The sequence below is a fragment of the Trematomus bernacchii genome, unplaced genomic scaffold (genome assembly GCF_902827165.1).
Source record: "Trematomus bernacchii unplaced genomic scaffold, fTreBer1.1, whole genome shotgun sequence".
In the NCBI taxonomy this organism is placed as follows: Eukaryota; Metazoa; Chordata; class Actinopteri; order Perciformes; family Nototheniidae; genus Trematomus; species Trematomus bernacchii.
Window position 1 is genome coordinate 2,178,199 of NW_022987582.1, and position 26,740 is coordinate 2,204,938.

Below are 26,740 nucleotides of genomic sequence, written 5' to 3' on the forward strand. Positions count from 1 at the left end.
AATGCATCAACCCCCCAACACTGACTCTGACTAACATTTTGAATTAAAGGGGGTTGACCAAAAATTAAAATTGTCACATCAAAACAAACAAACCATGAGCATGACCATCACACTCACACATAAAAATATGTGTTCAATAGGGCATCACACTTTTGCAAACACTATTCAAATGATTTAAAGAAAATAAAAAGCTGTGAATAAAGAATAGATTGCCACTGTCTCTGCTCATAACCTCTAAAAACAAAAACTGCTCAAAACAAAACATGGCTGCTTGCTGTGAAGCTCACTTAGAAAAATGGAAGAAGATTTTTTTTATTTACACACATGTAGTCACTCATAGAGTTGGGCAATATCAATAAACCAAAGCCAAAATAATTGTAATATATCAATTAACACTACAAGTCTTCCTTCTTAAATCCATCATGTGATTTTGGAAATGACCTGCATTGTGTCTTAGAAATATGTATTGGAAGAAGTCTGATTTGTTTTTTAACTATATTCTAGTCATTATGTAAATGGCCCAAGAATACATTCAGATCTGCAAGTGAATTGTTTGCATAGAAAGTAGCACTTAAGCATCATTTCATTTTTATTCAACTTTTCTAACTTTTCAGGTATATGGCTCCAACTACCTACAATAGCACCCTAACAAAGAATCCTGAAGTTAATGGCTCAGAATAATCAGGAACATTGAGATTGCTTAGTTCTGAGATAGATTTTTTGTGCGTTTACAATTGCAAAAAACTCAGCACTCCAGGTTGTTAACTATAAGCCATAAGTTACATGGCAAATGAGCGCAGTGGCCTCTATTTTGGAGCATATAAAGCTAAAATAAGACTTAAAGTGTGATATGGCAGAAACACAACTATTGTTAATAAATGAATTGAAAGACACGTGGTGAACAAATAAATAACCCTGATGAAAATAAAGGTCCCATTTAGTTGTGAGGTTACAGATTGACTGAAAAAACCTTGGCACATGGACTTATGGGGACTTCTGATGAAGTCAGACAAGACTCTTAAAAGTTTTGTTTCTTTAGAAACTAATTATTGTACATCCATTGTCTTTTTGGTCTCAGAAAGTTGTACAAATTCCTTAGCTTTGATGAAAAAACTGCCTAAATGATTTAAACATAAAAATGTTTGTTTTCTGCTTCAGCTGGTATGGGCGCTTTTATTCTGTTCTATGGGACCAACGGGTACCGCTCTTTTCTCCATTCTGTTTCAAATGAAGTTATTCCCTCCGTTGCTGATGAGCTTCTCTTTCTTCTTGAGTCTCTTTAGAAGACACGAGGCGATGCCTAAAGCGCCACCCTTCAAAAAGCGAACAAAGTTGTCTCCCACCAGCGGGCCCATGGCAAAGAGACCTGGTTCATTGGCACACTCATAAGTGTAGGGGTGAACATCAATGGGGTTCTGTGTGCAGGAGATGGGTTTTGTTGGATCCTGACCTAGGTACTGGCCGTTCCCCTTCAAGAAAAACAAGTTTGGGTTGGTCCCAATCAGCACTAGGACCATGGAGATCTTGAATGCCTTGAGGGAGTCGTTCCCCTGCAGCAAACACGTCATGTCAGACTGGAAGGACACCACGCAGTGTTCAGGGAAACTTGTGTAGACAGGAAACAGGCTGACACTTGCAGTACCAGCCATGTTACCTGCGGCAAACTGAGGCTTTGGGCACATCTTGGCACATACTGAGGAGGCAATACTAACTGCCTGGGGTCTGTCTGAAGCAGAGGAGGGAGCCACGTTAGTGTAGGTCTGAGAGGACATCATGTTGTAGACTTTGTGGTACTCAGGGTACAGGGTCTTGGGCAGCTGTTTGAAGATGAGGTCTGGGTTGTCCACGCTCTTACGAAAGACATGCAGCACTCTAATGTTGCTGCCACAAGCGCAAAGAACTGCATCTGCAGCACTCAAACCGGCACCTACGATTAAAACTGGATCAGAGTTCATATCCAGTTTTCTCCGGCTTATGGCCAAACCCAGGTCTGAGATGCTGTGGAATACAAATGGAAGGTCCTCCCCCTCTGCGCCTAAGTGAACCGGAGAATCGGACGCACCGGTGGCCAAAACGATATTTTCAGCAAACAGAGAGAAGGGGACATGAGTGTCGCTCTGCACCTGCTGGTAACCCCTTACTTCCCAAAGAGTCCCCCCTCCTCCCTTGTCAACCCCATTACCCTCAAAGCCTTGATTCCCACCATCTCCCACCCCTCCATCTCCTTGATCAGAGTGCCTATTTTCCAGACCTTCCCCCTCCTGCTCCCGGCAGAGTTTCTGAACAGAGGTCACGTAGGTGTTGTCAACAAAATTATTTTGGAGGCCCTTAAGCTTCACATAGTTACGGTAATAGGACGAGATCTCCTCTGGGGTGGCTCTGTCACTGGTTACATCTCTAGAGAGAAGAGAAAGACAATGAGGTAAGAGGTGGCACAGAATGACGCCGAGACTTTAGTCATGTCTTTGCTATCAACCTTTCTCAGTACCTGTGTTTCCCGTTAGTCAAGTCCCTATAGTTAACCCCAGGAAGCTCCATCCAGATGCCAAGACTAATAGTCAGCATTGAGCCTTCCATTGCCTGGTTAAAGAAGAGAAGGGTCAGAGACGGACAAAAACAAAAGCATTGACAGAAAATATAGATAGTTAAATGGTGTTGTAGACTGAACCTGAAACTTACATGCCAAGCACCTCCAGGCGTTGCCCTCCCCAGAACAAGATGTGGGACGTGTTGCTGCTTGTCCCTCTTCCACTGAAGGACTGGGGGAAACTCGTAGCCAAAGTCAGCATTGGGATGCAGAAGTGTGTCAAAAAGCACAGCCACCGGGTTCCTTGACCTCCCCTCGAGACCTTCGCTCAAATATTCCAGATCCTGCAACAACAAAAATGTCAATTTCATGACATGTAAGAGTGACTGTGATCATGTGTACATGTGCAAGAAATGCATAGATGTTCTTGCCTGTTCAGTGATGGATAGTTGCTTGGACTCCTGTAGTTTCCTGTATAGTATCGGGTTTGGGTGAACTGTTGCTGTATCAAGGTACGGCTTATGTCCACTCAGCAGGTAGGACAGACAAATACCAGATGGGCCATTGCCTAAAAACAGATTGGAAACATTTGGTTAAGCACCACAAAAGAGCACAAAGCATTGCATCACACACATTAGAATGAGAAAGAATTCAAACAACTTAAGGTCAGGTGGTAAGTGCAAAACGTTTACCTATAATGACCACAGGGACAGTGGGTGGGTGCTCTTGTGGCAGAGTGGTCTCTTCCAGAAGAGGCATGGCTGCAGCCTGGGCCAGAGCCGGCACTGAGAAAGGAACGATAGAAATTAGAAGAAAGTTCTATAAATATTTCTGTAAATGTCCATTCGGTACTCTACTAAAAGCGGAGACCCGTTTGTGCTTTGTCCCCCCAATGCATCCAAGCATCTATCCTGAGTCTCATTATTTGAACAGGTTCAAACCGGCTTGCAGTCTTTGTGTCTGCCTATGTTGTTGTTGTCTCGTGTTAGCTTAGATCCTGTCGGCATCAACTATCATCAGCTGACTCGTGCCCACACACTGAATGGGGGAAAAACTGTTGTTCATCCTGTTATTCTGCTTTCACACACAGTCTAGCTCTCCCTGTCTGTCTGGGACTTCACACACGTGGAAACACCCCGCCACAACAAAGCGTGCCCCAAGCTTTTCTCTTTGCCGTCCAACCAACGTCAACCCACCCCCTGTCATATCAAACATGGCCTGCGGCACGGCTAGTCTGTTAACCCTGGTGCGGCTTCCCAAACAAAGGGGAGTTCAAATCAGATTTATGTAGGCTTGGGTCTGTTGTTAAACTTTGCAGTTGAGCATGTGCAGTGTGTGTTTGTGTGTTACACGACAGTGCCATTGTGTGCCCGCCGGGCAGCAAATCCCCCATGATCACTCCTCGAGTAGGCCCTAATCCCACTGGACCTGTTTATGTCTTTACCGGCCCTTTCAACAGCAGCAGGGTGAGAATGTGGTGTTGGCATGCTGACAGAACTCCTCCTCCTCTCATACCACTACCAACACCACCACACTCACTCCCGCCAAAACATTCCCACCAGACACAGCAAACAGTGCCTATCGCCCCAGTTTTGTACTTAACCCTAACCCTAACCAAAACACTACTCACAACACCTTTGTCTTACTTACTTTGTTACTTACTGGCCACAACACCTTTGTCTTACTTACTTTGTTACTTACTGGCCACAACACCTTTGTCTTACAACCCAAAACTATGGCTAACTTCTGGTAAAACTCCCTTGTCTCCATCCCTGCTGCACACCCCCCTATCCCCCCTGTCTGACCTGTCTGTAACCTGTTGTCTGGTCACTGGCTTGTTTACCCTTTTCATTGAAAGCACTTGGATTCCACAAATTGCATGCCCTGTTTGGAAAAGGCCGTGCCCCCAGCTGGCAGGCTGATACTGGTATTTCCATGCCACTGGTCAATTTGACAAACAGTCATAACAGTTTTTTTTTTTGCTGAAACTTTCACTGTGCACACCTTTAAATCAGTGCATCTCATCCACATGAATGTATTCAAATTCAAGATTAGACTGTCATTTAACAAGATTTTCCACCAATTAACAGAAGGGAACAGTTTGGTAAAATGAAAAAAATACCAACCTAAAGGACCAATAACTAGCTTATTTTGTAGGCTTTTAATTGCATCTCCTGTCTTAAAAAGCAAATGAACAGTGGGATTAAATTACAGTATGTAGTCTCTGCCGGATGTAAATATATGATGCAACAACTTTGCTGTAAATGTTTTTCTCAAGGAAATTTAAATATTTTTGACATTATGCTGCCAAATGCATGAGTAAATAATGAGCAAAAGTCTGTGTTCTTTATTCACTGTGTTTCTTTAATTTAATTTAACTCCTTTAATAGCAACGTTACAGTGCCAATCATCCAAACCAGTCCTTTACCTGAAAGGATAACACAATACATGCACAACTAAAATAGGAAATGATAAGAAATGTTGATTTTAATGTTTGCTGCTTGTTTTTGGTTTGTTGTACTGGATCCCTGCCCATTCATGTGCCTACATGTGCGTGTTGTACAGCATGAGAGGAAGGGCCATACTTTTCTAGAACTCGCATAGGCTACTCAGTATTGTGGGCTCTGGAAAACAAATGAAAACAATGAAACTTTGGCCAAATGTTACACTTTTAACGTCAAATGTCGTCAAAAGAGTAACAATTATTAGTTTATTTGCCGTTAATTATTTAACAAAAATAAATAAATCAGGATTGCTCTTTATTTCTGATTTAATGCAGGTTCTGTTTTAAAGGTGCGTTTAATTTGTGCAGGCCTTCAACTTGAAACCAGAACAAGGTTGCATACATAGATGAGTACATGTGGGGATGTTATTGCAGCACAAGCTGGTGGAGGACCTGGATGATGTTGCAGTCTGTTACCACATCATCCTCATGGGCTCAAGCCTCCCACCACTACACACCCACCACACACTCCTGACTCCGAGCAGCGGTCCTTGCAGCATGCATCCAATAAGGCACATGCGACTAGCGTCTATGTCACGGTCATTGCATAATTTAGGTCAAACACACACCGGCACCGGCAACACTCGGCCAAGAACAGCACCTCTTACCGCGTTGTGATGAATCTCTGTGTCCAAGCCGCGTCCTGTTATCACGACCCACGGCTGCGGTTCTAACCGTATAAATAGCCAGACACCGGTGGGAGGACCTATCCGACTGTCCGGGCTTCTGCATGAGATAATAAGCCAACCTCTCTCGTCATCACACAAACACACACACACACACACACACATGCAAAGAGACACACGACATACACACATAGGCTACTTACCTCGGTGCAGTTATATCCGAGCAGACCTGGTTTATTCAGGTCTGGCCAGCCTGTTAACTTCGCCTGAGAGGGTTATTTTCTGTGGGGCTTGACGGCAGTGTGTGTGTGTGTGTGTGTGTGTGTGTGTGTGTGTGTGTGTGTGTGTGTGTGTGTGTGTGTGTGTGTGTGTGTGTGTGTGTGTGTGTGTGTGTGTGTGTGTGTGTGTGTGTGTGTGTGTGTGTGTGTGTGTGTGTGTGTGTGTGTGTGTGTGTGTGTGTGAGAGAGAAGCCGGGTCTTTTGTCGTCACATGCGCATCTCACTGCACCGGCAGGCATGCGCGTTCACGGAGAAGAAGAGCTCCGGAAGATCAGAGCATCTCTCAGCCTCCTCATCCTCACAGCGCCGCCGACATGCTGCTCACTGAGAGGTCCTTCAAGGGAAGCTGTGATCTCAAGATACATTTAAAATCAGGTGGTTGCATATTACAACAGCAGAGGTAATCTGGATCTAAAGTTAAAATAGAAGTAGGCATACCAGAGAGAATACTCTGTTACAAGTAAAAGTCATGCATACCAAATGTTGCTCAAGTAAAAGTAAAAAAGTATTACCATCAAAATGTACTTAAAATACCTCAAGTTAAAGTACTCATTATGCAGATTGGCCCATTGTACTATAATATATATTATGTTTTGATTATAATTATTGATGCATTCAAGTGTTGATCAAAGCTGCAAGGTGCAGCTAAATGTAATATCTTTGACAACAGGATATGTGAATTTTACATCAGATGTAACTAAAGTCTTATTTAAGTGTTTTTATATTTCCGAACATTAATCCAAATCTGCAAAGTAACTAAAGGTCTTAAATAAATCAGATAAAGTGGAGTAGCAGTACAAAGTAGCAACACATTTTAATACTCAGCATTGTACTTAAGTACAGTATTTGAGTAAATGTAGCCTACTTAGTTACTTTACAACACTGCAAACAGAGCTGTATTATGCAAACATATATCACTGTATATCTGAACACAAAAACTGAAAGATTGACAATAAGTTGACTGACTTGACCTTGACTAGACGGCGAAAGGTCAAGTCTGTAAAAATACAAACAGGGTCATCAACAGTGGCCGTATCTAATTTCTGGGATTTCCCCTCCTCGACTCCTCGAATCCTCTGTATATCCAGTCTCTGATAGTGTTACGTTATTATGAGAGTGCTCTCATACTTGTTTGATTCTGAAATTGTATATATTTATATAAATATATATATGTGTGTGTGTGTGTGTGTGTGTGTGTGTGTGTGTGTGTGTGTGTGTGTGTGTGTGTGTGTGTGTGTGTGTCCGCATCTGTAGCCTGTTATTGTCTCATTATACCGCACTGTGAATGAATTCAGAGTAAATATATAAGTCATCATGAACACATCTGTCCATCAGACAGAGGGCTGTGCCTCCTGTCATCATTAATGGACGTCTCTTTAAAATGACTGTTCAGAGGAGAGGAGTTCTCATTTCTCTAACCGCCTGCTGCTTCCCCTCCTCTCTCCTTGGCTCCCCTCCTCGGCTCCTCCGCTCGCATCTCCTGTGGGCCGGACTAAGACACGAGGATAGGAGTCAAGGAGGGGAAATCCCAGAAATGAGATACGGCCACTGCTCAGGACAAGGTTGTTTTTGACAATAATTTAAAGGGTTGATATATGTTTTAAATCCCATAATATGAAATTGTTGGACAGCATCTTAGTGATTTTGCTTTTCTCAGAATAAGCCTATAACCAATTAAACATTATCCATATACTTAAACATGTAGGCTACATTTGGACTGTATAGAGAGGAAACCACCCTCAGTTTTCCTCCTGACAAAACCGCCTACCTTTAATCCTTATAGACATTTCACAACGCCTAAATAGCACTATTATTATATGGCTGGTAGCTTATTTAAAAAAAGCAGATGACATGTGCAACTTCTATACAACAATAGATTCAAAATATTAGGTAAAGGGTTGTTGTGGTAAATCTTGTGATTCAACAGCATTAAATCTCACGAGAACCTCACGTCATTGTTTTGTTTATATATATGCACAAAAAGCAGCTGTCACTCAGCCTTGCGGAAACCCGCCTATTTGCCTCATGATCCAATGGGCTAAGAGATAACCTAAACACTTCCGGTCCTTCATACAAACACATGTGAACCTAGCCGCTAGCTCAGTCAACAACACAAAAGTGGCAATAAACGCCCCTGAAGATGGTCCAGTTAAGTAGAATCCTCTTCCGGAAAGTAAGTACTGTAGCGGTCATTATATAAATAACATGCTAACGTTTCAAAAGTGTCTGTTTACTAACCACTGTTATGGTGACATTGGCAGTTAGCTACCTCTTGCTAACTGCTGTCAAAACATTGACTGACTTGCAGTGCCTCTGTAGCCTTTATTTGCATATTTTACCTAAACGTTTAATCTTTATATGATGCTAGCAATGCAATGACAATAAGGATATATTTTTATGTATGAAAATTCATGTCTGTCCTTGGAAATAGTGTGTGTCATCTCTGTTATTTTCCTAATTGGTGATTTCATTTTCTCATTATTGAAATAAACTATTAATGTATCGTTTGACTAAACAATGCTATCAAATCCTGTTGGATGTGTTTACATGCAAACTCAGATGCTGTAAGTAAAAAGTACTTTTAGTAGTTCATTCACATCTAGACTTAAGAGTTAAACATGCCTAAGACTTCCCATTGTTGTGTTTTATTTAAAAAGTAAAACGGCTTGGGATCTTTTACTAAACCAATACAATAAACACCTGCATTTTTTGTTTTTGTAATCACTCGCATTATTACTAGTAGTTAAAAGTAACTGAGTATGGCCATTGTGTAATGCTACAGTATCTCTTTCGGCCAGTCTTCCCTTTCTCACAATGCTGCCACATCTCAGTAAATGTTGTTTATTAAAATATTAACATTTCAGTAGTTTAGCTTACCCGTTTTGAAGGGAGCTGTTTATTATGAATGGCTTTGTCTCTAAAGTTTCTCCCACACATTTAGATCTCATCACTGTATTTCTCTGCCTCCTACAGTATGGAAACTTTGTGGATAACCTACGTTTGTACGTCCGAGGAGGCAGTGGGGGAATGGGTCTTCCCCGTCTCGGGGGACATGGAGGAAACGGGGGGGATGTTTGGGTAGTGGCTTCAAAAAAAGTGACCTTGAAGAAGGTCATGGACAAGTACCCCCAGAAACGTTTTATGGCCGGAGCAGGAGCCAACAGCAGGTTTGTTTCTACAAATTAAGTTTCCTCTCTCATAGTGTCACATCAGAATATATGTTGTGGCGCTCATTCACCAATCATTGACATAAGCTGACGACTTAAATCTTTATCTAAACTAAAACTATTATTTAGAAGCCAAATCATGAATGGTTATGAGCAGGACCTGTAAACTCATACTTTTTATTTCTTGTAATTGTAAAAGTTATTTATTTTTGATTGTTTTGTAAAAAAAAATATATATATATATTTGTTTACAACATGACGAACATGACGCTGATGACGGTGACCTAATCTTTTATCTTCAAGAAAAATGTACGCTAGAGGGGGTAGGACCAGAAAAGTTGCTTTAAGCTTCTTCTTGCCCCTGTTGAACATGACAGAGACGGAGACTATTTGAGAATTATTTTTTCTTTTTTTGTACCTTGAACGTTTAAAAAAAATAAATATAGATATTATTATTATTGTTGTTTGTTTCTGACATGTTCAATAAATTGACAAAAAAAAAAATGTAAACATGTCATGTCACAGATGCTAAGGGCTGTTTTGTGTATTGAGTGTGTGAACTGTATTTATTGACAGCGCCCGAGCACTGAAAGGAGATAGGGGGGAGGACAAGGAGATCTTTGCTCCTGTTGGTGTCACAGTCACTGCTGATGATGGCAAAATAGTTGGTATGTAAAACTTTTGTACACCTCCTACATTTTGTCCAATGCATTTTCATTGTTGTATTTATGGAGGTAAGAACATCATATGTGGCAGAACATCAGTATCAGATAGGAGAGGCAAAGCAACTGAAAACGTAATGTTACTTTTCAACCCTGTCCTTCCAAGGTGACCTGAATGCTGAGGGTGACCGTCTGAAGGTGGCCAAAGGAGGATACGGAGGCTCCTTCCACTCTGCCTTCGAGCCCACTAAGGGTCAGATCAAACAGATACGGCTGGATCTCAAACTCATCGCGGACCTGGGCCTTGTTGGGTGACAGCAGAAACACGCATGACTAGGGCTGCACGATTTGGGGAAATAATCTAATTGCAATTTTTCTGACAGATATTGCGATTGCGATTCGATTTGCGATATTTGTTTTTAAGCGACCCAACAGAAGTTTATTGTAAAATGCGGCCATATCTCCGGCTAGGAAGGTCGTATCAACGTGCTCCCGTCTCTAGCACCCCCGCAGCCCGAGCTACGAGTGAAAGAACTAAACTTACATGAAACTTCCGTTGGGTTGCTTTAAAGTCAAGCTTCAGTTTAAGATTCACCCTGTAATAGAAACATGTGATGGAGCATTACTAACCTCAAAGCCATTTGGAAAAGTATTTCAAAAATACTTGGCAGGTGATTGGATCAATCTGTCTATCACCTACTATCATGGGCCACTTCTGATTGGTTAACAATGACTGGTACATGTGGAGCACAGCACTTCTGATTGGTGTGGATGACTGACAAAAAAAACCTTAAAAAAAATCGCAGGCTTTGCGATTTGATAATTGCATCATTTCAAATCGCGATTTCGATTTAAAATCGATTAATCGTTCAGCCCTACACATGACTTAACATTTTGTTCATTTCATATGAGACTCCAAATGGCACACATATTTCTCTTTAATATCTGATGTTCTTGGTGTTGATTCACCGTCAGGTACCCAAATGCAGGGAAGTCCTCTCTCCTGGACTGCCATGTCTAATGCAACTCCTCAGATTGCCGACTATGCTTGTGAGTACAAAATATTGCGGATGTATACTGTGATCTTTTTTTTGTTGCGTTTCTAAAATCTATTTGTCATTTTACAGTCACAACTTTGAGGCCGGAGATCGGCAAACTGATGTATAAAGATTACAAACAGGTATGGGAATGTATTTTGTTTTTACGTATCAATTGATTTGTCTATTTTTCTAGTTTCCCCTTATTTAGTGAGGTTCTTCATATTCATTTTTGTATTTTTGGCAGATTTCTGTTGCGGATCTGCCAGGCCTGATTGAGGGAGCTCACTTAAACAAAGGCATGGGCCACAAGTTCCTCAAACACGTGGAGAGGACCAAGCAGCTTCTGTTTGTGGTGCGTTGTGACTGAAATAAGTCATAAGTTGAAAACTACATGTGTATACGATTTGAGGAAAACATGCAACCCGCCTCAAATGTGGTCAGAATAACCCGATTCTTTCTTTTTTCTGGCTGCAGGTGGATGTTTCCGGGTTCCAGCTGGCAAGTAAAACACCGTTTAGGTCGGCCTTTGAAGCCATTCAACTTCTAACCAAGGTGAGACTGATGATACGACTTTTGTTCAAAAATATATCCTAAAGTCTTTCTAATAAAGCTCTTATTGTAAATAAAGAGTTGCATACATCTTTAGATCTTTTTTTACCTTTCCTCTCTTTCACTTGACGCCTCATCCATCCATCTCATGCCATAAATATTTCTTTATCTCCTCTCCTCCTCTCTCACCACGGACTCAAGGAGTTGGAGTTGTTCAAAGAGGAGCTTGTGTTGAAGCCTGCTCTACTGGTGGTGAACAAAATGGACCTGCCTGACGCTGAGGACAGATTTTCAGAGCTGAAGGAGCAACTACAAAATCCAGAAGGTAAATTTGTCTTATTTAATAGCTTTATATTTGAATGAGATGTAGTTAAACATAGACAACTCTTTTGCCTTAAGAATCCACCGAAAGATCCCAAAATAGGTAGCGATTTATCAACGTCCTCTGCGAATGATGGAATACTAGGATGCGAGACATTTGCCAATGACGATAATTGTCTTATTCAGAAGATGGATATAAGTGAATATGAAAACAAAATGTATAATATTTCATGTAGAATATTTAGCTGAAACCAACATAATGTAACAATGGTGCTATAGCAATCACCATTAGGCTGAATGTCATAATATACAAACAACCCAAGCCCTTTGAAACTCAAGCTAATATTAAAGTTCCATTCATTTATGAATAACTGTTTATAAGACGCAGAAAACAAGTGTATTAAATGCTAACACGCTTAACGCTATACCATCTCGATATGTAATAACATTACAAAATACACATTTTTACTCAACTTTATGTCTTAGGGTTATTGTGTTTTAGTGTAGAACTATTTTCTGCAACTATTTACAAGATCATTGCTATACTGTATCCTCGGTTTTTCTTTTTTATAAGAAGTGTAATCAGATATCTTTGGGTTTTTGATAAAGAAAATAAACATGGTAGCAGCCCTAAAATGAAGTGAATATTAATGATGTTATCTCTCCTTCCTTTAGAGTTCTCTCATCTGCTTGATGATGACATGATACCGAAGAACTACATGACCTTCAGACACGTGGTTCCTGTCTCGGCCCTCACGGGGTCCGGTATCGACCATTTGAAAAGTTGCATTCGGGAATCCCTCGATGAAGACGCTGCAATGGAAAATAAAGAGGTCCTTCAGCAGAGACTGCAGACACTGCAGACACTGAAGCACAACTCACACACGTCTATATAAAGAACTTGGGCAACATTTCTGCTGGACAATGACGGATGGGTTGCTTCCAAAAAAGTTTCAAACCACATAAAGCTTAAAGCCAGGGGAACTGGTGTCTCCTGAGAAAGCCCTGTGGAAACAGAAAATGCGGCAGAACTGTCCCTGGAAGTCAAAACATCCAATGTGGCTCAAAGGGTTGACCTGTGCTTTGAATATTTGCTTGTGGGTCGAAGGTTATCAAAATCTAAACCTCAGTCAACATGGTCCCTCTTTATTGAGTAACGATTGCAACAGATTTACAGACTTACCCATTTAAAGAATGTCGACCAAGCAAATGCAAAAGCTTCACTATGTTTTGAGCCAGATACATTTAATTATATTTCATCAGATTGTTCACGAAGATCAAGTTTGTATTTATTTTTTGTGTCGTGGGGATGCACTGATCCAACTTTTTCTTCATTACTGATCCACAAACCTCGACCATGGGTATCTTCCAAAACAGAGTATGTATCCGATACGAGAGCTCTCCTTTTCCCTCCCAAGTTTAAAATATTTGAACTGTAAGGGTTAACAAGAGCCCGGGTGTTATTGTGGGCGTCAAATCTTAACCTGCTTTATCTGAATGAATGTTAGGAAGAGAGGAACGCTGAACCTTAGTTAGCTAAAGCAGTGGATCAGTCACGTCTGGCCGTCATTGGATCAGTGCATCCCGTTATATTGTGTAATACAAATGAATTAATAAAGCAAGTTTTTTGATACAAGAAGTACAGTCTGAAGTTAGAAATATCCACATAGACAGATGTGTTGATGAAAGTTTTATTTTATATTAAATATATTACAATAATATAGAATAATTAAGAGGAAAAAAATATGAGGATTGAGTTTTGCATCATAAGTCTGTACAGCATACAGGCAAAAAGAAAAAAAAGGGGGTGAAATAAAACACAGCAACTGCAGTATTTATATTTAAACTAGTACAGGTGGTGGGGGGGGGGGGGGGGGGGGGGGGGGTGGGGGGGGGGGGGGGGGGGGGCCTTCAAGGTTCCTGCTGATGTGTCGGGCAGGATGGGACCACATGGTGGAGGCTGGGCGGTGCATGAATACATTCAAGAGGAGACGTTTTGCCAGAGTCGTCCTGGTTTGGACATTTGACAGAAATCACGGCAGCCTGCGTGGTCCCATCCTGAGCGGAGAGTCCTCAGAGTAGCACAGTGCACCGTACATACCAACAGGACAGATGTCTCGCTGTAGCACAGTATGATGGTACAAATGTTTCTCAAGAGCTCTGAGATAAGGCTCTCTAGCCCTGGGACACTTACACACACTTTAAGAAGACCAGAGCAAAGACAAGAAAGCTCAGGTAAAAGGCAAATCCTGAGCCCATACAGACTTCACTTACATCATTATGTGTGTCCAAACCTTATATGGTACAGATGAGCACATGCCAGAGGAACTGCCGCTTCTATTGGCCCCGGGACAAATGTGTTTAAAATGAAAAACTCTCCATTCAAACTCATCAACACGCATAATTACAATAATGCACTTAATAACAGTTTGAATCGTTGCTGTACATAACGCTGAGAAAAAAGTGAAAATTACAAAGGTACTTAATAAAAAAGATACTAGTAGCAATATTAGTCCAATATTGTGAAGATCGTTTAACCTATACAGTCCTAATGCATACATGAATTACAAATGAACAAGTGCCCACACCTGAACAAAAACTAACGACGGTAAAATGACGAACAGGAGGCCTTGAGACGACAATTTCTACACAAGGTAGAACAATGAGTCGTAACTGTACAAAGAACTTGCTTTTGGGGAGTGATACATTTCCAAAGTCCACCTTAAATAGCTGCACTGGCGTTAAATCAGCACATAAACTGTGTCCTCCATTCTCAATCATTTTTAGACCCTGCGACTTTCTGCCATGAATTGTGCTGAATTTGCTTACAGTACGAAAACCCATTTGGACAACAGCAAAAAGGCAATGATGGAAAACAAAGTCCTTCAGTGACATGCTTGTTTACCGTTATGGTCTCACAAATAGCCTACCAGAGAAATAACTTAATTTGATTATAGAACTGTCATGCTGTCGGTCTTCACAAGCTCAAACAGCAAGCACTGTACAGCATAGTTAATCATTTACAAGGCTAAATATCTCAATCAATACAGCTAAATCCAAAATGCACATTTCAATCACAGTTTCCAGATTCCTTGTCCTAATCAGGTCATCATCCGCACTCATCATGTTATTCTCACATCTCATCTGAGCCACCTCGTGTGCTGCCTATTGTAGAAAAAGGAGCACGTTGGCCTCAAAAACCTCCAAATGTAGAATTTAGGGAACTAAACACATCTTAACATTATCAATGGTGAATTTCCAAAAATGAGTGAAAATTGGCACGCCTATAACTACACCAAACACATCCCATTCATTTCACTCAGGAATGGCACATAAAACTATTGAATAATAAATAATACTCATCAACACTCTTAATGTGCCACAATCCACTCCAATAATCCTCAGTTATTACTGGATGTTTGTGTATTTCTCCCAGAGATGAATAAAAACCAGTGCTAAGATAATATAAAAAAACACCTTTACATTCTGCTGTGGATGGAGAAAAGCTATAGAGGCCACAATCACACAGAAAAAAGCCAGAGGAGTGAAAAATAAGAGGACGAAAAATAGAAACACAGACAGAAGAACGAGCGCGGGGGTTGTCTTACGCTTTTCTACAGAGAATCCGCTTCTGTCTACAACACAATACAGCAGGAAGAGACAATAAATAAAAGCAAAAAACATACTCTGTGTGTATTTCCACTGTACATTATGTACACAGCACAAACAAACCGAGGGGCAGGAGGAGCAGGGTGGGGTCAGGGGGTTATGGGCTATAACTGGTGATACTATATGGGTTACCTATAGTGGAGAGAAAGTGCCTAAGCCTACAGAAAGTATTAAAATCACTGCCCCCTCGCATGCTTTCCTCTCAGATCAGACTTGGGTTCTTCTCGTCTCTTCAGTAGGAGGAGGTTGTAATAAACAGGGTTGTCTCATGCATACAGTGTTGGAGTTTCTACAGTGATTCACGTGCGTCAGAATGATCCAGAGGTGCAGAGTGATACGATGACCTGCTCCTGGCTCCACTGCTCCTTTTAGAGAGCAGCTCAAAACACGGGGAAGTGGCGTTGAAGTGGGTATGACGAGAGGGGATGTAAAGAGGTTGTGTGAGGTGTAGTGTGAGGTGTAAGGTAAGGTTGGGGGTTTGGGTGTGGGGGGGGGGGGGGTTTCCAGCCCCATAAATGAGGCCTGAGCAGACAGGAACAGCTCAGTCTGAGCTCCAGCTGATCTGGAGTGGATGTGGAGCTGGTTTCTCCGCCGGCAATCCGCATGGTCACCCGCTGAATGACGCCGTGTGGCAAGAAAAGCCTCGGAGATGCTTGTACACACTCACTCACACACACCCTTTGCCTATTTCCACTCCAGCGGGGGGGCTTTCTCTCCATTTCTCTTAAATCGATTAGAGTCAATTTTGTTTCGTTTTTGTGTTTTTCATTCATAGAAAAGGAGACACAAGTGTAATTCCTTGAGATCTTTTGCAGAGCGGATAAGAAGGCGGTTATATCGATGTCTCCCACAGCTGAGGAGATAAAGGGGAAAAGCACAGGAAAGAGAGGAGGGATGGGGAAGACAGAAAGAAGAAGACATTAACATGTGTTCACCAATAGTCACTTCACTCCCTATTTACATGGAATTGGTCCAAAAGAATAACGCTGGTCTTATTTTGAGCATTCATGATATAATGTAACAAATACCACGAGTTAATCTGAAGGTATCTGACAGGGATTGTGTTTACGTATGTTTTCTTTCTTTAAATGATGTCATGTGTAATGATTGACACTTGCCCTGGCACTCTGCGTTGGTTTCCTCTGGTCATCGGGGAGGGGGGGCATGGGGTAAGGGTATCTCCTGCTGGATGCAATAGATCCTGTAGAGGAAGTGGGAGACTTGGCAGGGGACAGCGTCCCTGAGGAAAAGAGGAAGTGACATATTAATAAAGGCCTCTTATATGTTCTGGTGGTTTAGGATTAAGTTGGCCAAAGACACAGATGGATAAATGAGGCGAGATTCAGGAGCTAATGTTAGATCTGTGGCTTTGGGCAACATCCTCCTTCAGCTGCTCTAGTTTTCACCTTCTTTTGGAGAGAGGTTGGTCTTAAAAGCTTTCACTGCTGCTCCCCAAAAGCACAGAGACAGACAGATCATGTCATCTTTTTAAAAAACATAGCTCAGCTTTTAGGGGCAACCTCTGTTCACAGTTCATGGTTCCCAGCAGCGGTGGTGGGCATTAGTCCTAGTTTCCTGCAACTCACATGCTTTCACCTGCCACAGCATTACCCTTTCTTCATCATAAGGCACCGGACACATCATGCCAGGATTTGGAGGAATTCACCTTAAGATACTTCTATTGAACCAGTGTGTATTTGTAAAAATGTAGGATCAGTGTTTAAATGAGGAATGCTGGGAGCAGTGAGTATGATGAGGGGACTGGGACGACAGACCAGACGGTGCTGGGTGAGAAACAGAGAGTCAGGGGGGAGCTCCTGTCCAGTGAACCTGCCCCATGTGGTGCCTGTGACTTCTCTTGATTCAACAGAGATGTTTCTCCCAAGCAGCTGCTATTTTTTTGTTGTTGCTTTGAGCTGATTTTAAAGTGGACCTATCATGCTATATTTGAATAATATAGTGTAGGACCATACCTATATAAGGCATATTTATACTTTTTCTTTTCTCAAAATACCAAAACAGATCATGCATTTCAGCCATGCCTCATTTTGCTCAATTTGACATTTTTTAGCTCTGTTTTTGCAAGGGCAGATTCTGTGAGAACAGCACCATCTACAGGCCTGGCATATGTACTACAGCGTCTCCAGCGCTTTCGAACGGCAATGGCCGTGGCTGTCTCCTCCTGATTGGTGGAGTTGGCCCAATAGCCGTAGCGCCACTGTCCTGACGTCAGTACAGTGTTCAAATCTGGATCAGTTTTTATCAGATCCGTTGCAGCCCCTTTTTTTAGAGATTTGGGTATGGAGGGGAAAATAGAGAGGGTTGTGTTTTCTGACACTTGGTGAGTTCCCTGGAACACCGGGGACACATATTCATGTATAAAAGACGTACAAAAGTGCATTTTGCATGATAGGTCCCCTTAAGTTCTGAAAATAATCAGTGAATCAGTCTGAAAAATGTGTGTTTCGCTTTACTTCAAGAATCAAAGCTCCTTGATGTAAAATGTCTTCAATCCTATGGACTGTTTCTGTCCTTCATCAAATGTGAAAGCAGGCAGAGGGGTTTTGCTCCTGGACAAGGTCTATTACGGTGCTGATGGATTGTGTTACTTTAGCTGGAAGTAGAAAACAAACGGTGAAACTCTACAGTGCCAGGGCCAGAGCTTCCTTCTTGTTTCAAGGAAACGTTGTGGCTTGATTACAACGTTTCCTTGAAAACAACAAGGGAGCTATAGAAAGCTATAGACTCTGACACGATCAGAGTGGCGGACTATAGTTTGTCACAGCAGCTCCAGTGAAGACGTCAACACGGACCAACATTTGTTTGGCTCTGGAGCGACATCACACTGAAGGCACGTGAGGTCACTGGGATGTGCACGTGAGGTCACTGGGAGTGCACGTGAGGTCACTGGGAGTGCACGTGAGGTCACCACACAGACACTTACTGACAGAACAACACACAAACATGCAGCAAGGGACTGAGTGGGAGAAGGGAATACGGAGAAAATTAAGAATAATGAATGACTTTATTATAATTGTTTCTCTTGCACAGGCAGTCTCAGAGCCATTTTCTTTTCTGCAGAATGATTTGCTGAAAATAAAAATCTGCAAGGTAAAGTGCAGCTGATCAAAAAAGAAGGAATGTCTTCACTCAAACTAAAAGGAAAGTAAACAAAATAGTTTAATACCCCTTTTAGGAACAGCAAGTCGAACATGCCTGCTTCAATCTTTGAGATTTTACTTTAAAATGTCCAGATTCGACCTACAGTAATTGTTCATTTTCTTGATCCAAGCCACAAATCAAACCAAAAGTGAGGGGTCTTAAGACAGCATGAAGGGTACGGGGCATATCCTGAAGTTATACTAAGGTAGGGTCCTTGAGTTGTTTTTATTCACATTCTTCTACCCATTTAGTTACATCATAAAACTCTTTGCAGCGAGGGGTTAAATACCTGTGGGAGGGGGAGGGGGTGGGGGGGGTTGATGGTCACAACACAAGGAGGGGAGAAGAGAGAGAAAAGGAAGGAAGGGAATATAATTGAAAAGGACAGAAAAATAAGCAAGTGTGGAGGGCAGGAGAGAGGAAGAGGACATATTTAAGAAAGCAGAGCAGAGCAAAGATATCCTGAAACAAACACCAAGATGCAGTTGAGAAAATGGTGAGAAGATGACGGACAGACCTGGTGTGGTTTCTGATGGAAACGGCACCATGGAAATCACAAACAACTGTGTGGTGTGTCACAGGCTCAGTTGCATATTTGGTTACATTTCATTCCAAGCAGTTAGCAGTCAGTCTCATGCTGGCAATGAGAACAGAAGCACTAACGCAGCAGGCTGGGAAGCAGCCAATGCATAACGTTCATCCACAGTCAACAGGCATAATGAAAACACTCGTTCACAGGTAAGGTGAGTAAAGATTTAGAGGGGTGGTACAGCCTCACAAGAGCAGCGAGTTTACACTGCTAGAGACGATGTGATCATACAATCCTTTGACTAGCCTTCAGCGCTCAATGCAACATAATCGATACCTCTGTTTGAAGAACATTTGAAGGGAAGCATAAAGAGTTGTAATCTTTTTGCAGCCACAATACAACTTACCTACTGATAAGGACAGTAAGATTTGAAATGTTCTTATTGTCAACAAATCTAATGACATGTATTACATTGATCCTAATGCACGGTAACAGCTAACAACTGGGGTCAATAGAACATACTGTCCTGGATGAACACAGACACTGTTTCATTCCTGTCAAGGCTGTAAGTACTCTCGAGCGTACCAAACACTGTATTTCTATATCTATTTAATATATTTAAATATTTTAAAATATTTTAAAATAACTACGCTATTTACTCCCGTTTTGACAAACATTTGCATAAACCACAGTACACAGCTGTTTTGTACGGAGCCCTTTAAGTCATATAAGGTGATTTTGTAATCTGATACATACATTTATTAACCCACCTTTTGGGGACTAGTTGTTTCCATCGAGATAATTTTGCCTCTTTTTGTTTACAATTTTAAATGATTGATGATTTACATTCTTAAGTAGGAACCAGTGGGACAAGGTATTTAGTATTTGTTCAGAGCCTGACGACGATATATTTTTGGGGATTTTTGTAAATGGTTATCCATAGATATAGTACTTTAACCAGAGCTTATGGGTTTTTGTACATCCTATGTACAATGTTCAACAAACTCACAAAATGCCGGGACTTACTCTGTGGAGTTGGAGCGAGCACGGAACTTCTTTCCTTTCAGTTTCTTACGATTCCCACTCAGATTTCCTGAAAAGAAACAAAACATAAACACACTCTTTAAATACAAGTATCTACAATTACCTGCAACATGTTTTACTGGGGGCGATGTTTATTGCAGGAGAGAACAATTAGAACCCTGAGAAGGGCTGTGATGTGTTTGTTTCCTAGTTGTATTAGTTGTAGAGAAAGTTCCCTCAAATGATGAAGACTTTATCACACATTTTCTCTTTTTGAGGTATGATGTTAGGTATTCATATTAGTTTTAGATAGTAAACTTGATCAATCCCTAATGAAAAACAAATTTGCCGCCAAACTCATCTCATACAGACACAAACAGTATATGCATTCGATACACAATACGACAAATAAAAAAACCCATAAAGAGCAATTTTCTTGCTCAAAATTGCTACATCTAAAGCCCACATCTTAAAGTGTTCATTTAAAAATCTGAATACTAAATACCAAAACAAAAGTGCAGCAGAGGTTAAGGGTTTTCTCTCCCTGAAGGAAACTATATGAGTGGGGATTGTGCATTACCTTGCCATGAGTTGCTTCTCGGTCGCCCATTTTCACAGATGTCAGAGATGTGTTTGGCATCTGGGATTCTCTCGCTCACGAGTGTGATAGGCCATTAGATCTACTCACACACACACAGCGGGGGAATATTATCAGATCATCATCGTCCTTCTAAGCTGCAACAAATCATGTAACGCTTCTGCTCTGGTTGCATTAGTGGAGAAGACGGACAAGCTGAATATGAAGACACCATCGCAGCAGATGGCAACATTATGAGCCGGGAAACGATATCATGGCAGCTGAAAGTGACATGATATGAGAAATGTAGTAGCAAGATTTGTTCTGCTTGACTCTCCATTAGCAAAATGTGCATCGTTTTTGAAAACATTTTGATTCAAAGTCAAAATGTGCGCAGAATGAGACACAGTATGAAAGCCATGATAGTAACAAAGCATGATATAAACAAACCAGTGTCCCAACACACACACACACATTGCCAGCAAATGAATGAGTGATGATGAGATGGCACACCTGAAGCCAAACACTGAGATGTTCTGAGAAATGGATGGGATGGAGGGAGTGAAGGACAGGGAGCAAATCTGACGGCAGGCTGACCTCTTCTTGGAGCTGCAGCCGGAGTTAGTGCTGACCCCCGGAGGCATGTCACTGTAAAATGAGTCTGCATCCCCAGGCTTTGTTACATAGTCACCTGGGGGCATTTGCCTGGAAATACAGAAGAATGCTTTTAGATATGAAATCCCAGAAGTAATCACCCCTTCATACTGTAGTTATTTTTTATAAATCTGTGATGATCAACAAAGACAAATAAAATAATTGTTTGTTCTTGCTTTGAGCTGTATTTTTTTAAATCCTCCAACTTGCCATATAATAAATGTTTCTAGTAGTATGTGCCACAACTGGATTAGTATAATGAATATACATTTAATTGTGTTAACCATAAGACAACAAATGTAAACCACTGTTGGAAACAAAAACAACATTAGCTTTTTTTGTGTATAGAAAATACATTATTTGCAGGACACTTGCTCTCAAAACTTGTAATCGTCATGTATATTAAACTCAAATGCAGCACATTTAAAAAAAAAAGTTAAAATTAAGCAAACCGGCAGAATCTTCGGTGAACTTCAGATTCTTCATAGCGTCTCTGCTTGTAGCTCCTGTGAGGAGTAGGGATGATTCTCAGTCAAAAAACAATAGAATATATTTGGTTAAATGGTTAAATTGCATATTATATAGCAGCTTCTCCCAGTCTTATTGACTCAGGACCCCCAATACAAAGCCATTTCCATTGTCAATTGTTGCTAGCTTTGTTTAATGATTATTGGAAGCCCTTAAGGTTTAAGTTTATTCCATAAGTCAAAAATAAATAAAAATATAGCAAACATAATCTTGTGTAGCAGAATTATGCTTTTTCTCCTTCCTTTCTTGTTAATGATATAACAAGTTATAACCTAGAATTCTCCCTGTGATGCCTATTTGGGGTCCTGATCAACAGTTTGGGATCCATAAAGCATCACTAGTGCAGGCTGGGGGACTCACTTGTAACCCCAGGCTGTAGCAGCCAGGATGAGGGCGAGGAAGAGGATGGAGCCTGCGATGGCCCCGATGATGATGTTGGCACTGGTGTAACCTAAGACAGAGGGAGAGAGGACAGTGGGGAGGAGGAGGGTGTGTTAATTGGATGTGTTTGTTTCCTGAATAGTGTGGGACACAAGGGGATACATTAACCACAAACCACTGCAGCAGAACACAAAAACACAGTACACTTAGCAGGAGAAGTGTCAAAGGAGAACAGGGGGGACAAACCGAGAACAACCAAACTGCTGTCAGACTTTAGCACTACTCTGAGGGGAACCTACAGTACAGTAGGTTCCCATTCAGGACAACATTACAAACTGCTTGTTTTTAACTGAATGAAGGTTAGAATTAGTGGACGAAGGTGAAGCTGAAGGTGGGGTGAGAGAGGAAGAGGACCAGGAAATGACATCAAAGACAGGACAAATACAATGAAAAGGAACTCAAATCTGACCTCAAGTCACTCCGTCAAAGACATCAGCCTGTCGACAAAGAATGAGTGTGAAAAGAATGACAAAAAAAAAGAATGACATGCATGGTTCAGTGAATACAAATGCAGCTGGTTTTAATGAGCAGACATGAAACCCAGCACAGAGGCTAAAACAACAAAAAGAAAGAAAAGCTTCAAATTAATATTTGTGAATGGGATTTTAAGTGAGTGAAAGGTGGCTAGAAAGAGTTTAGATGTGTAGAAAAGTAGAGAAGAATGAAAGAAAGGTGCAGATAATGTGAGCTGAAAACAGGTTAGGAGAGAGGCATCGAATAGTGTAGAGGGTTAACATCTCTCACCGGAATCTGAGGCGGCCTCTGAAGCCACGGGATAGCTGAGAGGAGACGTGGGAGTTACAGTCCTCCCCCGCCCCAGCCCAGGTTACACACACACTTCAGCTCACTGCTGCACACCTACAGTAACAAAGAGAGTATTCAAAAACCTGCATTCTGAACTCCCACAGTACATGTTGTGCTAAATAGCAGGGATTAGCACGATATATGTTTTGGAAAGACTGTTGTGTGGCATGTTTTGATAAAATAATTATTAACAAAGTGTGTATGCTTATAATGCAAAAATATTCATGAACAAAAGGATACACCTGATCAGAGAAAGGTGCTGTGACACCAAAATAAGTGTGCAATTAAAAATGTCGCCCCACATCCTGCCCATATATAACATAATGTGTTGATATGGTATTCAAAAGGCCGAGTGTAGTTTATGGTTTCAGGGAGTAATGCTGATGTTTTGAAATGTGTAACCTGTATATTTATTAAGTAACATTATTGTTAGCAAGCTCATTCAAGCAAATAAGACATTACATTATATAAAGGTTGTTTCTCAACTTTATGTCAGAACCTGTTGTTGAATTGATCCGATTGCATTCTTAACACTGACCTAAATAACCGTATTAACTATTTGGAGCTTCTTTACGCTAAATAAAAAAACTACATATCCGACTTACACACAACACTCTGGGGCTGAGCTGAGTGGCTGAAATGGTCGCACAGTTGTTTGTTATGATATGTTTGTTCCCCTCGTGTATGTGTGTATTTGTGTGTTTACCCCGTGTCCGGAGCAGACCATCTTGTCAGTGGACCCGGGACAGGTGCTGAAGTTGAACTGTTGGATCTGGATACATTTGTGATTGAAGCAGATGCGGTCGGTCCCACAGGCCGTCCCGTCCTCGACGTATCCTAGGTCAGTGTCTCCGTCGATCACCACGTGAGCCCCGCTGAACAACAAACATGAGTCACTCACAAAGCATTTAACGTGATAAAACACTCACAGCAAAGTAAAATATCTCCTTCCAATCTTAAAATGAGTTGACTAGTAAAAGTTGCCTTTCAGCGGTGCCTTCTCGTTTTAACAGCTAGAAATACAGAACGAGGGAACCAAACTACTCCAGAGAAAAAGATACTGACTTTGTATATTTCAGGATGTATTTCAATGACGTGTACCTGCAGTTCAAGAGAAGCACTGTGCCGGGCCACTGAGAAGGAGGTGAGTCCTCCCTGCATCTCTCCAAGTCGCGGGGAGGGGGAGATGTTGGAGCACAGCAGATACCCACAATGAACATCCCTGAAACACAAAGATGCAACCAAACATTATGGAGAGCAAAAATAGGACGTTAACAGAAGTGCACAGGGTTCAGTCACAGAAGGTCTCGCTCACTGTTTGTTACACTGGATCCAGGTGTCCTTGTCCTTCCCACAGTTTCCCTTCTCTGTCCCCTCGATGTTCAGCTTCTCGTAACAGAACTTATCGGCCGCTGTTGCCTCTGGGGGAGACACACACAGTGAGCATTAACATCAACAGATTTAGGAGTTCATCTCAACCAGAGATGCACATGGTCTTTGCAGATTTGTCAATACCAAATAAATGTGCACAAAGGAATATCACACTTACTCTCTCCCCAGATGTACTTGCACTGTCTGTCTTTGGTTTTGCATCTTCCATTGAAGCAGCGACCCTGGAGAGAGAAATATAGTTTCAAACCTTGAGTCACAGTTTACATTTAGTGAATTTACCCATACTATAACAATCAATACTTCAAGATTATGGGATTTTTCTCTTCTTTTTTTTTAGCTGTATCCTCAAGCTATATAGATACAGCAACAAAATCACCTGTGCAGAAGTAAAGACTTCTTAAAAGTAAGGTATCTGAATATCTCACCTGGTCCTTTTCACACGTGTAGCCATCCATCTTGTGCACATTAGCTGGACACTGGAAGAGAGCAAAGAACAATGTGATTTACTGTAAGAGTCTTGCACATCCTGTGATTTTCTGAAGATGAGGTTTATAGCTGCAGCTGCAGGAAACTCTGCGAGGGAGGCTCACCTGGCTGGAGTTGCCTGTGCAGTGTTCTGAGATGTCACAGTCGTTCACTGCATCTCTGCACACGACTCCCGCGAACTCCATCTGCAGCAGCACACAATGAAGGTCAAACAGAATGTGAGTGTTCGTAATTGGGCTTTGTGTCAGAGGAACAGGAGCTCAATCAGGAAATGTCAACCATCTGCACCAACTTTCTCTTTCCTCTTGACATCCCAAAGTACCATTAGTCCAACTTTGACAATGCTGTGTAACCATTAGCACATATCATTTAGCAGACAGCCTAGACTCAACATATTTTACCATCTCTACTGTAACTGTAAGGATGTGTTCTTTGTTAGCCATGTTTAAAACAGAGATGTTCAAAATGAAAGTAAATCCAAGTGGAATTGGATTTAAAGACATAAAAGGCATAATCCTTAGGGGTGGTATGAATAGTTTTCTCTGTTTAACCAAATACAATCCAGTAGAGAGTGAAGGTGTGTCCTGTACTCAGGGTTGGGTTGGAACGGAATACATGTAACGGCGTTACGTAATCAGAATACAAAAATCAAGTAACTGTATTCAGCTCGCGTTACATTTGAAAAACTAGTAATCTGATTACAGTTACTTTAGTAAACCTGAAGTGAATACATTTTGGATTACTTATTGGAATTATTGGTGGAAAGATTTCCTCACAACATTTAATATTCATTACTAAAGGTACAGCCGAATCATCACAGCGCACAAAACCTATTACCGCCGCAGATGGACCAAAAAAGGGAGCGTTTTGAAAAAAAATGCGCGGGTCCTCTCAGTGAAACAATAACACGAAACATGGAGGAACAAAAGTCACTGCCAACTGTAACTGTATTCGGATTACTTTCAGAGCCATGTATTCAGTAATCAGTAACTGATTACATTTACAAAGTAACCCTCCCAACCCTGCCTGTACTGTACCTGGCAGCTGTTGCAGCAGAGTCCGTTGCTGCACTTGGAGGCCTTGGGTCAGGGTGCACTTGTCACAGCAGGCCTCCCCCTCTATGGCACACTCCTAAAAGACAAGCACACAAGCAGAAACTGATCTTAGTTGTCGTCATTAGATTTGAGTTATTCATGTAACACATAATGACCTCTAAATCATTTAAACAGACATCTCTCTGGACATACTCTGGTATTATCACTGTGTGCATGCATATGACTTTATTTCATTGCTTTAAATGACCTCTTATTAGTGTGACACAGCAGGTTTTGTTGTTGGTTAATAAGCCCACTACTGTCAATTATGATGATTATCAAGTTATCCCTTTAGGGTACTACATCTCTTTATTAGCATGAGAGAGTCTTCAGTGATTTAACTTACCGCCGGGCTGCCACAGTCACACTCCTCTCCCGGCTCCACAAAGCCATTTCCACAAATAGGAGGGTCCAGTAGCTGAGGGGGAAAGTATCATTTGTATTTAAAATGATAAGAAGCAGAGGTGCACATAGTACTCAGATATTTTACTTGGTGCAGAAGTACTCTTTTACAAGTTATATCCAGCAGTCAAACTTACTAAAGTACAAAAGCACTAGCACAACCCAACAGTATAGTCCCAAAGGTAAAAGAGTCATTCTGCATTTACCTATTTCAGATATAGAATATATTTTTGTATTATTATTAGATACAAATTATGCAGTATGTGTTCATCACTTAAATGTTGCAGCTGAATAAAGGGGAGTTCG

General features: G+C 41.3%; 3 protein-coding genes across 3 annotated transcripts in view; 1 reads left to right on the plus strand and 2 right to left on the minus strand.

Annotated features, from left to right (window-relative positions):
* Positions 1-446: 446 nt before the first annotated feature.
* Positions 447-5,739, minus strand: osgin2 (oxidative stress induced growth inhibitor family member 2). The gene is made up of 6 exons (XM_034127986.1): positions 5,639-5,739; positions 3,220-3,312; positions 2,959-3,095; positions 2,680-2,871; positions 2,489-2,580; positions 447-2,397 (listed from the first exon to the last, which is right to left on the minus strand). Exons 2-6 carry the CDS (start codon positions 3,284-3,286, stop codon positions 1,224-1,226), a joined length of 1,662 nt encoding a protein of 553 aa, XP_033983877.1. The 5' UTR covers positions 3,287-3,312; positions 5,639-5,739; the 3' UTR covers positions 447-1,223.
* A 2,266-nt stretch (positions 5,740-8,005) lies between these two features.
* gtpbp10 (GTP-binding protein 10 (putative)) lies at positions 8,006-13,312 on the plus strand. Its single transcript, XM_034127512.1, is given in 11 exon segments — positions 8,006-8,107; positions 8,908-9,101; positions 9,678-9,769; positions 9,930-10,074; positions 10,739-10,775; positions 10,777-10,813; positions 10,891-10,943; positions 11,048-11,155; positions 11,278-11,355; positions 11,554-11,677; positions 12,349-13,312. Coding segments are annotated over 11 exon segments (1,122 nt in total). The 5' UTR covers positions 8,006-8,074; the 3' UTR covers positions 12,570-13,312.
* A 2,862-nt stretch (positions 13,313-16,174) lies between these two features.
* adam22 (ADAM metallopeptidase domain 22) overlaps positions 16,175-26,740 on the minus strand; it is a 54,065-nt gene continuing 43,499 nt past the window's right edge. Inside the window, 21 exon segments of the mRNA XM_034127849.1 lie at positions 16,175-16,195; positions 16,461-16,581; positions 20,060-20,126; positions 20,637-20,714; positions 20,717-20,736; positions 21,147-21,338; positions 21,740-21,793; positions 22,176-22,266; positions 23,001-23,049; positions 23,051-23,071; positions 23,073-23,114; positions 23,767-23,935; positions 24,162-24,172; positions 24,174-24,282; positions 24,376-24,481; positions 24,610-24,673; positions 24,878-24,928; positions 25,043-25,123; positions 25,976-26,014; positions 26,016-26,069; positions 26,379-26,450. Of these exon segments, the coding sequence (XP_033983740.1) occupies positions 16,175-16,195; positions 16,461-16,581; positions 20,060-20,126; positions 20,637-20,714; positions 20,717-20,736; positions 21,147-21,338; positions 21,740-21,793; positions 22,176-22,266; positions 23,001-23,049; positions 23,051-23,071; positions 23,073-23,114; positions 23,767-23,935; positions 24,162-24,172; positions 24,174-24,282; positions 24,376-24,481; positions 24,610-24,673; positions 24,878-24,928; positions 25,043-25,123; positions 25,976-26,014; positions 26,016-26,069; positions 26,379-26,450 (1,512 nt within the window).

Bases quoted from the DNA above. Each gene is read 5' to 3' on its own strand.
- osgin2 (XM_034127986.1), bottom strand. From the start codon at position 3,286: ATGCCTCTTCTGGAAGAGACCACTCTGCCACAAGAGCACCCACCCACT. The intron at 3,096-3,219 runs GTAAACGTTTTG...ATCTGTTTTTAG, and splicing joins TGTCCCTGTGGTCATTATAG to GCAATGGCCCATCTGGTATT. The intron at 2,872-2,958 runs GCAAGAACATCT...TTGTTGTTGCAG, and splicing joins AACTATCCATCACTGAACAG to GATCTGGAATATTTGAGCGA.